The sequence below is a fragment of the Manacus candei genome, unplaced genomic scaffold (assembly GCF_025592945.1).
Source record: "Manacus candei isolate 608988 ecotype Guabito, Panama unplaced genomic scaffold, ASM2559294v1 h1tg000011l, whole genome shotgun sequence".
NCBI lineage: Eukaryota > Metazoa > Chordata > Aves > Passeriformes > Pipridae > Manacus > Manacus candei.
In genome coordinates, this window is record NW_026138059.1 from 14,439,256 (window position 1) to 14,457,595 (window position 18,340).

At 38.0% G+C, this 18,340-nt stretch overlaps 1 protein-coding gene across 4 annotated transcripts in view; it reads right to left on the reverse strand.

Annotated features, from left to right (window-relative positions):
• Window positions 1-3,241: 3,241 nt before the first annotated feature.
• Window positions 3,242-18,340, reverse strand: part of HMGCLL1 (3-hydroxymethyl-3-methylglutaryl-CoA lyase like 1) — a 73,784-nt gene continuing 58,685 nt past the window's right edge. For 2 of the 4 annotated variants that reach the window (XM_051777883.1, XM_051777886.1), the window contains exons 8-9: window positions 9,110-9,235; window positions 3,242-5,215 (exon numbers count right to left, since the gene is read on the reverse strand). In XM_051777883.1, coding sequence (XP_051633843.1) covers window positions 5,102-5,215; window positions 9,110-9,235 — 240 coding nt within the window. In that variant the 3' untranslated portion in view covers window positions 3,242-5,101. Of the gene's footprint in view, window positions 5,216-9,109; window positions 9,236-9,561; window positions 10,130-18,340 lie in introns of those variants that run through there. The other 2 variants (XM_051777884.1, XM_051777885.1) reach the window with 2 other exon arrangements.

Sequence of the window (18,340 nt, forward strand, 5' to 3'; positions counted from 1 at the left end):
GACCTTTTCAGGCTGTTGTGGCAATCGCATCCAGGTGCTCTGAGTTAGATGTCAGATCAAGCTAGTAACAGAAGATGGATGGGAGCAGCATCAACATGGTCCCCAAAATGGTGCCATAAAACATAGAACACCATTCAGTTATCTCAAAAATTACTGTAGGTGTCTTTCCACCAGGGAAAATACAAACCATTGCATTCAAACTAGTGAAAATAATTAACTGCAGCTCATGCAGAGGCACTTCAATAGTAGCACGGGGTAGAGAATTTTGCTGTTGACTGCCAAGAAATCTCCCTGATTAACATGTTGATGTTTCAGACCACATGCTGAAGTCATTCAGTCTCCCATGAAGTATGTAGGGAGTCTTCATCAGACATCACTTGGAGGGCACAAATTTCTACCTGTATTGGAATATGTGAAGTTAGATAATGCCTCATGAAATTTTTTTCAACTCCTACCTCTACTCCTGGCTGTAGCTTTTACTGTTTAGTTAATGCAGGAAAGAAATGTTTCCCTAGTAACTTAAAAGAGATTTTTCTGCTATAAAAGCCCACAGGAATGCCAGATAAAAAGGTAATCCTAAGAAAAAGCACTCAAAATTTATTACTAGGTAATAAAGTCAACACAGGCATACATGTCAGTGACAGCTTATATTTGCTAATGCTGTATATATGAGCTGGTTAGTCAGAGCTGCTGAATCTGGCGTAATACATGAGTTTATCAGTTTCAATAAACACTGAGACAGATTTTATCTCAGCTAACACCATATATTGCAAAATCACAAATGCATTTAACCAAGAGGATACATGACAATTCCTTAACAAAATAGTATCTCTTTGACATCAGTTTCAAAGGACTAAGTTGACTTTGGCTGCATTCCTTTTGCCTGCTGTGTTATTGCAGCAATGAATATCACTGCATTACAGCAGGACTGTAGAGAAAAATAATCTTCAAAAATATAACAAAAGAAAAGCATTGATCAGCAAGTCAAGACTGAAAATAAGTATCTTTCATTTACTTCTCCAGACTGATATATCTGTTTAGTCACTTTTCTAGGTACTTCACAGTCAACAGAGAACTTAATGCAGTGTCAGGAATCATAAAAGAATTCAGTGGCAGAGAATACCGATTTTCAGGTATCACAGTAACTAAACAATATTTCTACCCCTTAAAATAACTCAGTGAAAAAATAGGCAGGTCTCATACATTCACCCTAACTTTTTGGACAAGTATTATTCCATTTCAACAGCACTGATACCAAGCATAAGAACTGTACCTCACAGACTTGCAGTCTTAATTTTGTGACTCCTTAATACAATAATAAAAGTTTTATGAACTCAAATGACGCTATTAAGAGAGGAAAATTAGCCAAAGCCTCTCTGGACTTATTCTCAAGACCAGACTATTTAGTTCTTCTTTCCATAAACTCTGGTTATACATGAAAATGAAACATTAAAGTGCTGGTGCAGAGCCAAATTGCCCTAATACATAAAAGTTTAAACTACAAACCAAGTGCTGCTGGAAGACAAGAGCACTATCCATGTATGGGATCCATGTCATTGCTGTCTTCTGAAAGGCACTGAAGAATGATTATGCCCATAGTAATGGAACTGATCAACTTGTCCTCCAGAAAGCACACCAGCCGTGCCTTTAGAACAATGTAATATATTGACTAGCCAAAGAAGACAGTATTTGCTTTTCTAGCTATTGCCAACAACATGGGATAAAGAAAAACTACTGTGAAAGTATTAAAGAAAATTCCAGCAATATGACACTGGTTAGCTGTTGAACCTCCAGAGGTTCAGACCAGAGCACAGACCAGAGACTGCCCTGGGAACTCCAGTTTACATACTCCATGGCCTTGGTACATGAAGATGATCTCCATGTTGTTCTGTGAGATCTCTCCAGTGACTTTGATACAGTGTGCTACAGAAGAAAGTCTCCAAAGCATAGAGGCTTTGGTACATCTCATTTGTCTCCGATAAGCCTTGGTGAGGGCAGTCAGTAACTAGTTCTTCCCTCCCACACGCTCTCAGAGCCTTTTCACCATTAACAGCAAAATAGAGAAACAGCATGTCCCCACATTCCAACAGTGTGATCATGATATTCAGAACTCTGTTGATTTTTCTTGATACCTTTCCACAAATAAAAATATATATATAATTTTTATAATGACACAGTGATAAGAACACCTGCTCATGGAAGCCATGATGCGAACCTTCCACAGCCAGAGGGTTACTTCAGGGTTAAGTGACAACAGTGTACTCAGTGGAGGACACTGGTAGGGACTAAAAGAACAGACACCACTACTGATGGGTCACTCTGAATATAAGCATAAAGATTAGGAAGTCAGAAGCACTGGAGAACATCATCCCATGGCTTGACATGTTTCTGAAGGAGTGTAGCATAGCTATTGATCTTAAGAGAAACATATGCCTATTCTGTGAAGCTAAAGATTGGGTGTCAAAATGTTCTGCACAGTAAAAATGATGCCAACCCAGGAAAGCAAAGCAGAAGCACTTCACATGCCTAAAAATTTCAGTAGGGACAACATGAGATGTTTCAGGACTCTCAGTCACACTACAAGTAAACAAGGATTTTACAGGGATTGCTCACCTGGACCCACAGACCTAAATTCATCCCATGTGGCGTTTTTGGCACATAAACACTAGGATGGTTTTTGGTTGGTTGTTTTATTGTGGTTCTTTTTATTCTTTGTGTTTCTTTCTGTCTTGTAACAATCCTGACAAACAATCTATTTGTCTGTGACCTCCACCCCAGATTACTATAACTCACTATGTGGTTGAAGCTATACGTGTGGGTAAAAAACAGGCTCCAGATATGACTGCTCATCTTTTCCAGTGCTCACATCATTATAGAATAACAGACCAGCTTCCAAGTAGTTTGTAAAACAGATCCAATAATGAACTGAGACATTTTAGCTTGTTCATCCCCATGATTTAATAGGTACCCTGTTTCACTGCATAGGGAGAGTTAAGAGCCTTAGAATTGCAAACTGGACAGCCCAAAAGGCTATGATATGATGTGCTGTGCACAGAGACATATTGGAAAACTCCTCCACAGTGTAAGGATCTCCTACAGCTAAAGCTAGCAAGGCTTCATGGTAGTTAGGAACACAGACTTCTAGAATTCCCACAGAACTGAGCAGAGCTAGTCCTTTTATTCTATAGTCTATGTTCTACATATGTATTTTATTGAACACAAAAATTGTGTTAGTAGTAAACCCACTTATTTTTATCTAATATGCTGTAGTTAGTATATTTAACAAAAAAAAAAGGACAGTATGTGTTCAGTTCCTAACTTGGCTGACAACTGAAGCCCTCACCACCCACCTTCAAGGAAAAGAACTCTGCAATCTGTTGCAGAGATGTTTTTCCTTGTGATCTTTCTGGTCTTAGGAATTTTTAATTCCATCCTACTCAATGGCACAACTTCATGCAGATCTACTTGAAAGTGTGTTCTTTTTCAGTTATGTATATAGAGGGGTGGTTAGATCCATTGATTAAGATGCCCCAAAAATGTGTATTTGAATCTCCTCAGGCTGAGCAGCAAGCTCAGTCTCACATCATTTGCCTACTCTGACATTCAGGCTAATATTTAAAAGGTGGTTTGCATCACAGCTGCTTTTTATTTTTTTCCAAGGGCTGACTTCATTTGCATTCTTGGAGAAACTAAATCTTGTTTATGTGGATTAAACCTGCTCACAGGGTCTTGGGTGGAAGAAAATTCATCAGGCCCTACATGAGAACTGCATACTTCAGCTCAAAATGAGCCAATTCTATGTCTCCACAGAGAAAACTAAGAGGAAAATTTATTGTTAAATGGGAAGATATTACAGTGTGGTTAGTCACCTTCAGGGGTAAATGGCACTTAAATTAGGGAGTATTTAGGATGTCAATTCTGGCACCAAGTTTAGGCTTAACTACTAATTATTAGTCTAAGTACAGCCTAAATACTGCTGCAGATTCCTCACTTCATTGGATTTAATCCATTACAGAATTTTAAAATCTGTGAATGGTTCAAAACCTGGTTTTATTTAAGTTCATGTTTTGATATATGAGCCATAGTGTCTGCTAAATAACAAAGCCCCAGCTGAAACATGGGAAAAAGAGGACAGAGCTTTTTTTGTGGTGATCCAAACATGCATCCAGGGTAGTTCAAGCAAATCAAGATGCTCACAAAGAATCACTATCAGTAGAGCACAGAAAAAAATTATAAGTGGTTCCTTTTGTGTAAGCTAGTGCAGCAGCATTCTGTTATCCTAAAAGGCTCATGACTGATGAGGGAGAATATCAATTCATAGCCTATAGAATGAAAAATCGAATTGTTTGATGAGACCTTGGATGAAATTTCACCCCTTCTACTACTATGAACCTGAATGATGTTGAAGAGCTTGACAATTTTTGTTTGCTTCATATAATTAGGTTTTAATAATTTGACGAGAAAAGACAACTACAACAAATTTAACATACATAACAAATAAGGAAATTTGCATTATATTTGAAGGATCTGGCAGACTGTCACTCACCACAATGTCTTGGAACAAACTAAAGTTATCTATAATTTCACAGATGTTAAACAAAGCAAAATTAAAAAAAGTTCTATTGCTAAAAAATTCTTATGGTGAATTCAGATTTGTCTCCATGTTCATAACACAAGTAACTTGACAGATGAAAAGTAAAGATTCAGATAAATAAAACACAATAGAATGGCCACACACAGCATGGGATCTCATAAACTACTGCAGATATTTGTACTGTTCTGAAAGTCATCTTGATTAAAAATTAACTATGTATTCACTGTTTCTATCCAGTTTTCCTGAAAAGAACTAAAAATTCATTTCTTTTCCTCTGTAGAAGAACCAAGCATGTGGTTCTCTACTACAATCATTTATTTCTTACTTACAAATCAGACAATTCTTAACAAGACAGTACAGTACAATAATTCTTCCCATAATTAAAAAATTATATATTCTATTTTGCTTCTTTGCTGAAGTGGTTTTCTTATGTTTGCTTTCCTGATACAAATGTCCTTGGTCAAGGTAGATGAAAAATGTGATCAAGCTGCAAAAAAAAAAATCCATTTAATTGACAGTCCCAGTATTGAAGGAAGCTTGTGCAACCTTTGAGTTTGTTTTCTTGTTCAAAGCTGTGCAGATGAAATTTCCAGCTTCCATCACTGCATAAAGATTTACTCCCTAAAAAAGAGGTGAAAAATGTTAAGAATAATAAATGTACATGATGAAAATGCTTAGACTCTGAGTTTTTTTGCTCCGGGGTCTAATTTTTGCAAACAATGGGCCTGATTCATGTTGTAGGTCAGTAACACTGATCAGCAGAGTTAGAGTGATCTACAGAATAGTTACAGCAATTTACTGAATAGTTACAGCTTCCCGTTGTTTGGAAGGTTCTACCACTTTGAGAGTGATTTCTTCTCTTAACAGCAGTGGACCAAATGCTGGAGTAATATTTTTCAAACTCAAAAGAATCTGGAACAAAAAACTGGAATTACAACTAGAAGAAGTTGGAAGAAAAACGTAATGTCTACATATGTACTGTACTTCTTTATCACCCAGTGCTAAGGAACTTGATGTATTTAAGTATCCCATCTGCAGCTCAGGAAAATGGAGGAAACACACTTGTATTGGCAACTGTGTTCAGGGAGAAACAGGTTCCTGTATTCTCATGAGTAAACATAATCTCCTTCTTGAAGGAGAATCAATCCAAAATTACAGTTTACATTGCTATCACACCTGAGCAAAAATTTGCAGCTGCTTGATCTGCCCATGCTAAAAAACATGTCCCTTGAGCAACCACTTTTTAACTAACATAAGGTACATATCAGTACTGCTTAACTGTGAAAATGAAATCAGATTACTGATTAAAGAGGCAAAAATACTTCATTATCAGTCTCCTGGATTACTTGGGTGTAGTAAAAGTTTTAGAGTTAGATCATATAAGTGGTAATAATACTTGCTCCAAAGGTTGGAATTTAGAAGCCAGTAAAGTTCCTGTAGAAGGGATGCAAAAGGGGACTTTGAACTACCAGTACACTGAGCAGTCACACAAAATTGGGAGAAGGGTGTCACTCAACATTAAAGAGTACAAGGTGTATTGGAGCAGAAATACACTTTCACTTTCAGATTAATATACTAAAGTTCAGACCAAGACCTGATTTAAATACTTAATCCTGTAATTGGTTCTAGCAGTTATTTCCATGTTCTTCAGTAAACTTGGCCTTTTTCATTCTTGGAATTCACTAAAAATGTTAATGAGAATAGAAATTACTTAACAGAAATGTAATCAAAAATATTTTTAATTTGAAAAAATGCTTCAGAGTTTCCAATCAGCACCATGTAAAACATTTGGTCCTTACTTAGGTTTAGTTTGTAAACCCCTATTGCACATAACGTAATATAAAAAAATTTTAATGCATCTGTGCTTTTTAACAAGGCAGAAATGAGCAACATACCGCCATGGATATATTTGGTAGTTAGATTACAGCAGATGTCAAAATAAACTCCCCAAACTATCCAATATTCATGTTTTCATCACTGCCTAATGTGCTATGTGTTGATAAGAAACATACGTTCACAGTTCACATTCATTAAATGGAGTACATGCATCTCTTCTTTTTTTGCTTTCTTATTCAAGTGGTGTGAACCAAAGAGGATTACCAGGAGGGCACAATACTTGGCACTGATGAGCATGACTCACAGATGAGAATGGGACAAGAGTAGTGACAAGTCTTTGTAAGGGTGTTGAGCCAAAATAGCACGTCTTCAGATAGATACTCAGAATATACTATGTAGTAACCACTCCATATATCTACAATTACTCCTTGACACCAAGGCATGAAACCAAAAAAACAGAAAGAAAAGTGCCTTCAATAGTATCTAAGTACTTGGACAAGTGCCTTAAGTCAGACAGAAGGCAAAATCCTTTAATTCCCATGAACTTCAAAACATTCAGCCTGCCAGAGATTAATTTCATGGGTCACTTCTTGATTACGTGTTCTGAAGAACAGTATAGAAGAAGAATCAGTTATTATTTTGATGTATCTGGTCAATCTGAACTCAATAATGTATGATTTTAAATACTATCCATCCTTTGCTTGACACTTCGAGTGACTTCAGTCAACAAACTGAAAGCTTTAGTGCGTAGCTGAGATGAACATGAGAAAGTGCTCCTTGCAAATGGACAGCATTAGCAATTAAAATTTCATTTTGTGCCATTACACAAAAAGGAACGTATTAATAGATTTGTGCAATAATAATTTTACAGAACTGGCAACGGTACCAAAACCAACCAACACTACAAAGACCAAAGCTCATATATTAAAGTAATAACTTTGAGGCTCCAAGTCTCTCATCCGGTAAAACACACTTTATTTAATGGGCCAGAAAGGATTCAAAAAGAAAAGCTTTGTGTTTTTCTTTTGCATAATCCAAAATTTAACAAAACCACCAACAAAGACAACAAAACAAAAGGGCAACTAAGTGTCTCATGATGAGATTCTCTCCATGGGATTTGGTATCAACCTTTAGGACAAGCTAGATTCCTGCTTGGACACCAGACCATTAACAGATTAATCAATCTTATCAAGAAGCCTGGAACAAGGTATATTTCATAAAATCAAACTTTTTATTTAATTGCTTCATTCCACTATGAGTCAGTTGGAAAGGCCAATGGGTATTTAGCCCAAGGAAAGACTACTGAAAGCTTAAGGTAGTACACAGCAATGTAAAGTGAAATGCAACATTTGTCCTACTTATTTCAAGGACCTGTGTTGTTTCAAAAGAATAAACATCATCTTCATGAAGAAAAGCTATCCCAATGTGTATACAAACAATTCAAAATAGAGTCCACTTGTAAAATGGACACTTGTGATTAAACCTTTTCTAAACAGGTGTCTGACATCTACTCAGAATTCCCTAAAAAGCAAATGAAAGCAGATGAACTCTTACAGTGAACTCTGTAAGACATTGAATATGCTTTAACAGTGCTCAGGGAACAAGTTTTATAATCCTTTTATGTCAAGGAACTCTATCAGCATGTATACCACACTGAACTGCAGCCTACAAACAGCTGGTAAGCTCCTCAGTAACTCAAATCTTCATATTTCAGACATCAGACATTTCAGTTTCTTTCTGCAGTAGTTTAAATGCAAACCACACACTTTGCAGTTTTGGCAGCTCTTTATGTGTTCTCCTTTGAACTTGACTCTCAGAGTCTGTGTATCAATTAAAGTCGCTGTAATGCTTGAGTTAGCACAAACACATTGTGCTAGAACAACAGTGGCCAACAGGAAGAACAAAGAGCACACATTCATTGGAGAAGGTAGTATTAATTGGTTCCCACAAAAACAGAATAATTAACTTGCCAACCATGCTGGAGATACTAAAAGTGTGCTCTTGAGGTGTGGATGCTCACTGGTAAGGTTCATTAAAGTGCAGCTCAGTGCAGATAAGCTGCTCTACCCTCTACTCCAAGAACAGAGCTGGAAATAAGAATTACTGTGAAGCCTGCTAAGCAGTAACAGGTTTTGTATAATTTTGAAATATATTAAGTGGATACCTGAGAAACAACAATGCCCTCTGCTTGGACTCCAAACACCACTTTTTTTTTTTTCAACTTTGAAGCCAGAAAAATTTACAACAAATTAATAAGCACTATGAACCAAATCCAAAACTGTGACAAAAACTGGGGTCCACTCAGTCTTTCCACTGTAGAGCTGATAAGCCTTCTGGAGCAATGTTTTGTGGCTACTGAGGCAGAGCCTGAGTAGCCTGAGGCTACTCAAAGCAGCTGCTACTAAACTCTAGTCTGCTACCATAGCTCCAGGTAGGGAAAGGGAGATTATTCAGATTATGTTAAATACACAAACCAATTCTACCCTAAATTGCTAATGAAGACAACATCATTCATGTTATGTGTCAAGCTATGTCAAAGCACTGAGTTTGCAAAATTTACAGTTGGCTCACAGTATTTTATTGTACAGCACAAGTAATTGGCAGGTATGTACTGTATGTTTCCTAGAAAAGTATTTTTGTTTTCCTTAAAGTCTAAAGTAGAAAGTAAAAATATCTTACTGTATTGATTCCCAGACCATTAAGCATGTATATCACATCCTCTGTGGCTACATTTCCAGTAGCACCTTTTGCATAGGGACAACCACCAAGTCCTGAAACAGATGAATCCACTACAGAAACTCCCATCTGGAAAATAACAACACAAAACCAAAACATCAGCACAGAGTATTAATTACATTTATTGATAAATGGCAGGCTGTATGGATTAATTACATGCAAAAAATATGCACTTCTCTACAAATGGATGTGTTCCTTGGAGGAAGTTCCTTATAATGGAACAATTAGTCCTGACATCTTTATAAGGTAAGACTCTTCAAACACAGGATATGGAACAAAGAACTAACAGTCCATTACATATGATTTTGACAGATAAGATAATTGCTGCTTTAGAGTCAAACAGAGGTTTATGCTTTTTCTCTCTTTATCTTTCAACATGTTTCTAAGTAGCCTGCATCTATTCTTGTAAATGCTTTCATTGAACCAAACACAATCAATGGAAGTTCTCCTTAGATATAGGTTCTGAGCTTTACTTTGAATATTTTTAAGGGAATACTTGGTGCATGGTGTTAACCTTTCTCATTTTAACTAGTCTTAAATTAAGACTTGAAAAAACACTCAGCTGTCATAAATTCATAATTCTCTGATTTTTATTTTCTTACTGCTGCACCCAAGTGCCTTCTCTCTTCTGATCCTCTCAGTATATTCATGATAAAAAATAGTAAACCAGTTACCAATTCTGCCTAGCAGATAATACTACATTTCCTATGGGATAAAGCCTTCCCTGGAAGACAGACTGGGAGGGAAAAAAACCTGAGCCTGTAATTTCCACTGATTTGAGTGAGCGCTTGCACCCTCTTCATTCTGTAATTAGATTTTAAAATAAAGCTGAAATTGAGAAGAGATCTTTTTCTGTTACAACATGTTAGGTATGTGATCCAGGACACTGGGTCTCCCTTGTCAGACAAAGCTTTTCAGTCTTCCCCTTGAAGAAGATCAGATGCCTCTGGAGGCATTCAGGCTCTAGAGATAATCAGAAGCAGACAAGGGTATTAAGCAGAACAGTCATCAGCTCTTCAAAGACACCAGCTTCTTTCTATCTTAAGTACACTGAGGGTCCTCCCCATAGGGCTAATTTAGGCAGACATACACCAAAACTGTAGAAGGAGAAGTCAGGCAGACTGAATCAGAGTGCAATAACAGCTCAAATTCAGGACAGGAGTTCCACTTTGACTTTGGGTCCAGAGAAATTCATATGTTAAACCATGCCTGTTACTTGCATTTGCAAGTCAGTAAGATCTGCTTTGAGGCCTGGCTGAAGAGAGAGCTGATTTCCCTTCTGAGGGACCTACCTACCCCTGCCAGCTAGTCCAGAACCCTGAGCTTCTCCTTCACAGCCATGCACACAACTAGCTGGCAAGGTAGGCAAACAATATGTCCTGCATTTTGCAGTTGCTAAGACCCCTATCCAAATATACCCATCAGTTGTTTTGGTTTTTTTTTTAGTTCCAAAATAAACTTCCCTGATGTTTTGTTGTACTTGCTTCTACTTTTAACAACACTTTCTGTAGTTTTATCTTTGGCCTTACAGGCTCTTTAAAGTTCCAGCGTTTCTGGAGGGCAATAATAAAAAGTAATCCAATGAAGTGCTGTTCCAGGTCCTTTTCTTGGACAGGGAATATTATCTTGAGTTAGGTAGCTGCTCAAAGCCTGTAATAAGGACCTCAAAGGAGTTGAGGTGTGTAACTGTGACAGGCAAGACGATATGTTTAATATTGCTCACACAATGAGAGTCTCTAAGGAAGGATATTGTCCTTTAAAGTACACTAATCTGTGACTTCTGGAGTGAATCACCAAAGTACATTTCACATTTCAGTCACTTTTTACACACTTTGTGTAACCTACCAGTCAGAAAATGTGTTATATGACACATCTGTGTCTAATACACAAAGGATAAGCATTCATGATAGCTTTCAATTGGAAATTCTCTCTCTTTTTGCATTAGCTGCTAAGATTCATGCATTTATGCTGGAAGTCATTGCTACAAGCTCCACAGTGGCAACTTTCAGGCTTGCAAGTGTCCCTGCAGACACACACATAAGGCCTCTTAGTGGAAAGATTTAGGGTATGGTGAGGTTCTGCAGAAAAGGGTGTCTGACATGGATGTGCAGGTTGATACAAGCATGCATTCCACTACCATGCCTGCTCTTTCAGTTTAATTTTAAGACTTCAATTAGAAATTGCTGTTCCAGCGATGAAAAGGTAGAAGGTCTTCTCTGTGGTGACTCATGACGGGACCCGAGGGAATGGCCTGAAGTTGTGTCAGAGGATGTTTAGGTTGGATATTAGAAAGAGGTGTTGGGCACTGGAACAGGCTCCCTAGGGAAGTGGTCACAGCACCAAACCTGACAGAGTTCAAGAAGCATTTGGACAATATTCTCAAGACTCTTGAGGATGGTACTGTGCAGGGCCAAGAGTTGGACTTGATGATCCTTGTGGGTCCCTTCCAACTCAGCATATTCTGTGATTCTGTGAAGGAAGTGTCTTTCATGGAGTTTTCCCCAAACTGTAAGGTTATATTGTAACTTCTAGAGCATTCTTCTTGATGTACTTATTTTCAATAACTTTTACATGGTGATAAAAGCTATAGGCAAATAAATTTATAAGGTACATCACAGCTGTTAAACTCCCAAGGAAGATGAGCAGACTCAGAAACAGCTTCAGTAGCATATAGAGTCACGTTCTAGTCCCATATAAAGAGTCACATTCTAATCCCAGTGAATTATCTCATTAAATGCTTGTCCTTGTGCAAAAATCGGAAAAAATATCAAGTAAATTGTACTTGTTGAAAAACAGCCAAAAAAAGTTTGCCAGGTCAAAGCTGGGGAGAACCTCTCCCTCTGCAGTGTGTATTACTATCAGTAACCTGCTCCAGTCAGTGACAGTAAGCAAAACCAAGAAACAATATCCTGCCGGCATTAGAGGAGCATGTTTTCTGAAAGCATTGAATAAATATATATAAAAATTTCTTGATATCCTTGTACAAACACTTGTGATGCCACTGTAATCCTGCATTTGCAGTGCAAGTCTTGTAACACTGGGGAACAGGTTGCTTACAATCATTTGTTTAAAGTGATTGTGAATACATGGAGGAGTACAGGATACTACAGCAACTTGATGGTAACATGGAACACATATCTTTGTCTAGCCACATTTTGTATTCTCAGGCAGCCTTGTCTGCGTTTGATTCAAACTACCTTCCCTGGAAGCTAGAGTAAGCTCAGTCAATTTAGCCTAATGTAGATGCAAGAGCATAAAAATCCTAATGCCTTCTGCTGGCTAAGTAGTGGGAATGGTAACTTGCACATGACTGGCAGTGATAATTGGTCTGTCTTTTAAACATTGACTATCACGGCTAAGCAGAAAAAGGAGAAAGTCTTAATTACAGCTTTACACTGGTAATGTCCTTGGTGTGGTGGCTTTCATCCCAGTACAGGACTCTTAAACCATTACTTCCCAGAAGCAGTGTATAAACATGAAGTCACTAAAACTGCTTCTCCATCAGGATGGATTTGCTATTTGAACATTAGGCCAGTTGTAGACAAGGTCTTGACATGGTATATATAATACAGCAGCTCTGACTGACCTCCAGATCTGGCAGTTCTTCAAATCAATGCTCTTAATATGCAATGAACAGGTGTCTCTGCCTTTAGGATAATGTCTTTTAAAGTTCTCTTCACAGTGCTTCTGATAAGATGTCCACTGCAACATACAACTATTTCAGCAGCAGGGTCAGCTGCATCTGTCTGCTCTTGCGTGTTGTACAAATGTAATGTGTTTGCTGATTCATGTGCAGAATCACTGCAGTTCATCTTCAGTGTGGCCCCATTCAAAAAAGACCTTAAATAATCCATAGTCCAAGCTCCATTCTAACAGTGCTAAAAACAGATGTTGGAAAACATCCTTCAGCAGTGCTACTAACTAATTTGGAGGTTGATATTACAGCTGAGCCTGTCCAAGCACAGTCTGAAATAGCACCTAATAAATAAATTCTCTGCAAGTCTGAGCAGCTATGAAGCTTCTTTGCTTCTGCAGCCATTAAAAGCATAAGGGACTCTAAAAAAAAAACAAACTAAAAATTGACTAAATATGTAAAACAAGGTCTTTTCCTTCATTACATCTCCAGTATTTGTCAGGCTTTTACAGGAGATAACAAGTTTCAAGCTGTTTAGCAATCTGAGCTTGCAAAGTATTCACTGTCAATAGGAGATCTTTAAAAAGCTTACAGTCTCATTGTCACTTCCTGACAGGCACTAAATTGTGCTGACATTCATGAGAAGTTGCACTGCAGCTATTCCATAGGATATGTCCTAGACGAGCACTCACCCAGCTACTTATGTGTGGACATGTGTGAGGGTGAACAATAGCTTGGCTTCCAGGACAACTCTAGTGCTCCAATCTTTTTTGACACTTCGCAGCCTTTCGATAATCACTAAATTCCTGACAGTGGTTCCTGAACACCTTCCAAACTTTAGCTTTGGCTAGCTTTAGCTTACTCTCTAGAGAAGGTAGAAGGCTTCTTGCTCCTGTCCCATGCTAACTTCCCAATTCCCCAATGAGAGAGCAGGGAATTAAATTTATCACCTTTGTCAAACAGCCAATTTTAACAGGAAACCATTATTGCCAGTGAATAATAAATGCTTTATGTTTCTCAGTTTGCTTTACTGCCTCCCCATAACTTCTTGTTGGGACAGTCAGTCTCCTTCCTTACTGATCTTTAAACCTGGCTTTGTCTGGCAGAAGTTTAGCTTTGTCCCTCTCTTAAAAATGGCAAAGTCAGCATCAGTAACCCCAGGAATGTATATAAACCAGGTCTCTCATAAATTAGGCTTCTTCTAAACTATGAGATTTTGAAATCATAATATCAAGGATCCTAGGTATGCATTAAACAGGCAAAGATTTGTTGTGTGAAAAAGTCTAGGGGCTTGTGTGCCAATGCCTTAAAGATAAGTGCATGTAGGTTCAGCATTTGTTCAAGGAAGGGAGAAGGGAGGGAGGAAGAAGTAAAAGGAGGACCCACACACATCAGGTCAAAGGTTGTCCACAAAAGGCAGCACAAGACTAATGCTATTTAATCCTGAAGCCCGGTCAGTGCCTAACTGACACTCTTGGCATGGTATGGTTCTGTCCTATCACTGTGTCTCTCTGGCATCAATCTGCTACCCACACCACTTGGCATGCCATCAGGGAAAACACCTTATCCTGTAGAGATAGAGGTAACCATAGAAATATAAATAACTATGCCAGCAATGCTTCATAAGGTTCAGTGATCACAAAGGCCCTTTCTTGATTTACATTATCAAGTTGTCTAAAAATCAAAGCTTGCCATTCCTCTGTTTTTCAATAAAACAAATGTATGTAAATAAATATTATTTTGGTATTTGAGCAAGTAGAAGCATAAATTTCTACAATAAGGCAATAAAATGGGGTAACATCTCTGTGTGGAAAGCCCTGAAAGTTATTTGCATTTCCTTCCTACTTCTTTTTCTCTCCACTTTTGCTAAATTAACGCATCACAAAACATGCTTTTCAGAGTTAACGCTATCACTACTGACCACAGGGTGTCACTGTTACATTAAAATATCTAATTTGCCAGTTAATTTCGTTTGAAAATTAATACATTCAGCGGGAAGAAAAGAAAAAATTCTTTTCTCCCAAAATATATTGAGATGCAAGCAATTTGTGGGCAGACGTGCCACACAAAATAGGTCAATACAGCATTCCTTTGACTTATTGCACACATCTTTTCACGTTGCTACTGACACATTTATTATAAGCAAAGCTAGCAATGACATCTAGAGTTAAAGTTCCCTAACACTTTCCATCATAAGGCCCTACTTTCAGTTGTTTATTACTTTGTCAGCCTTTAACTGCTGGAACTTATGTTTTCTAAACCTTGTCTCTGCCTCAGGCTGGATTGTTTTGAAAGTTTTAGTGAAAAATGGGCTTGGCCACTTCCAAGAACAAGTTCTGGGGAAGAAAAAATACTTTGTTATGCTAATATTCAATAACTTTAACATGAATTTCTTGGAGATGCTCTTGTAGTTTTTCACTCTCAGATTTGGCACAAGAGGGATACTGATCTTAAGAGATCACACAGTCTGGACTTAGTTACAAGCTTAGGGAAGTTCCACCTCACTGTCAGGACCTAGTCAGTCTGGGGGTTAAAATGCCCAAGGGTCAAGAGACCAGCAGCTGACCATGCTCTTTCCTTCAACCTCAATAAAAAACTGCAAAGCAGTTTCTCTGAAACTGAGTTTGAAAATCTGTGGTTTTGACTGACATTGAGTCACCTGCACAAAAATCCTCTCACTGGTGGGCTAAAGCGGTGACATTTGTGCTGAGGACCCACTTCTTCGGAGAACATTCATGGATGTTTAGGGGGAATCAATCCAATTCAACACAAGACTGGTTTTGAGATTTTGGAAAGCTAATAAAAATCCTGAGCCATAACACAAGGAATATTGTGAGGCAGATGTTCACAAAACACTATTTGTATTGCCTATGGAGGCTTATTCTGCTCCTTTTAGGAATAAGTACAATCTTTTATTTAGAAAACACGGGGTTTGCTGATGCAGGGCTGCGCGCAGCTCGAACCCTGCTTTGCTAAGGATCACAAAGCTGCAGGGGGAGCAGGAGGCACACGCCAAGGTCTTGTTGAAACCCATGAAGATGCAATGATCATCAGAACACTGAGCAACTTTCCAGTCTCCCTTCCTTCCCTCCCCAGGCAACCCAGGGCATTGCCAGATGCTGCCGATGATTTGAAGTAAGTAGTTACTGCCCCAGATGCTCTTCAGCAGAAATTGCTGCTCTCAAGCAAACCTCTGAGGATTTAACAGTTTGCCTACTTGCTATGTCATGAAATAACCCAATCTATAAATGTGAAATATTTGTTCTATAGATATGTTTGGACACAGTCAGAAGACCAATTAAATATACAGAGCAGAGAAGATAATAATCTTGGGATCTGGAGGGAAAGGGAGAACTAGAGAGAAAAGGCAAAGGGCAGTTTTGGGGTAGGCTGGGAGAGAACCGTCTAGTCCAGAGGAGGAAGAACTGTGCCAGCTTGCCTGTGCCCTACATGTAACCAGTTGACAATCAGGTTTTTCTCACATGCAACATACAAGTGTAAATGAATAAAAATAAATCAAAAAATAAGCAAAGGGTTTTGAATGGACAGAGAAGACAAAATGATTACTTAACTTGATGGTAAAGTTACTGAGGGTAGTTTTGGGCAGGGAAAATTTTGCTGGGACTGGAGAAAGCATGTTTGGAACTGCCGACAATGAAGGTCCAGTGAAGAAAGAAAAGGAAAAAAAATCCACTCACTACCATTGAAGGCTACAGAAGACAAGCTAAGTAGACACATACCCACGAAAATAAATGGCTGAATTATCTTACTGGCTGAATTATGGGACATCAGCTGAGAATGGGTTGAATGAAGTATGGAACAGGTAAAAATCATTTTTTGGAATTTAGGCTGCAGAGAGAGCACTTCACTGTGAGCTACAACACTGAAAAGTGCTACTATGGAGAAGCAGGGAAGGACACTGGTCTAGTATTTGAAGTGCACGTGGCAAATGTGGAACATGTGAATCTATCAATGAAAATGGCAAATCTGACCCAACCATCACAGTATTTGAAAAGGCTCTTTTTTCCTCCATCCAGGGAACACATAACCTAGTTGATATATTTTACGTACTGCTTTTATTGGTATATATACCTTAGGAAGAAACTACAGATTCTTTCAGTCTTGTTTTTCTGTCCTGGTTAGCTTCTACATTCATCATTATCACTCCATATTAGATTTAAGGTTGACCAAAAACAATTTGTACAGTTAATTTTGTTAAATAAAGCCTGCACTTTTTATTCAGACATAACTACTATTTCAAATCTCTCTTAGTTCTATTTGCAGAATCCCCTGAGTGAAACACTTTATTCTACTTTAGTACGTAGGATATAAGGAGGTTCAGAGATTCTGTTACCCAACATTCATTGACAAAACATACTCAGCATAAAGAAAAGTGGAATTCCAGGACATATGGTAAACTACCCTTAGAAAACACCTCCTGGCATTGATTACATCATCTGGATTACACAGGTGCACATCCATCTTCTCCCATATATGGAAAATAAGAACTGCATCCTCCATTCAAATGCTTTTAACTTATTTACAGCTAGACCTGGAGACAATATTTATCATCACAAAGTATAAAGCCAAATGTCCTTTTTCTTCAGGAGCACCAAAGATTAACAGATTAGAATGTTTTCCACATGTCCACTTTACTGTCAAGAGAATATTAAAGAAGTTTTCCAGCTTCCGCAGCTCAGCCAGATGTCAATGGATCCCACAGTGAAGCAAAATTGGCAGAGTAGCCTTCTCATGACCCCGGCATTGTTTTATCAAGGATCAGTTTAAAAGTATAAAGGGCCATTTCTTGCTGAGATCTGTAATGTTTTTCAGCCCTTTTCCCCTGCAATTACACAAAAGTGCTGACTTTGTTGAACTACTGATATGCAGTAGTATTTCTTATGACTTCTCTCACACTGAGCTGTAATTGCTGTTTATGTTGGCACAAGAAAAGTACCACATTTTGTTTCCACTGTACATTTCCGGACTCTGGTTTCAGTAACATCAGTGTAGGATATTGTACTGGGCATATGTTTTGTTGTGTAAACATTAACTGGTAATTTACCCTGCCAATCTCCACAGTATGGCCTCTAATTACCAGAGACTGAGGGGCTTCAGATGGACATTTCACAAAATATTTACAGCAGCTATACTGCTTCTTTTTTTTTCTTCACTGGTGTTTGTGTTTAGAAAATCATTGCAAGGGAAAAAAATACACCACCATCAAATAGCATTGTAACAAAACCCCAAACCAAACCGAAATGTATTCATTCCTGTACACCTCATTCTCTAGAGGAACTAAGGAGTAGTTTACCCAAAGAATTAAGGAAAAATCATGGCAATATTGCAGTAAACATGATGATGTGATAAAGTACCAGGTATTTCTGTTTGCTTGCAATTTGATTATTCCCTTTACACCTTTTTTTAACAAGAAAAAAAGTATATTACTTCTATTGGTATTTTTTTGCTTAAAATTCATTCTCACTAAATAGCCCGTGAACTTGCAAATGGCTATGCACATCCTTATTTGATTCAAGACT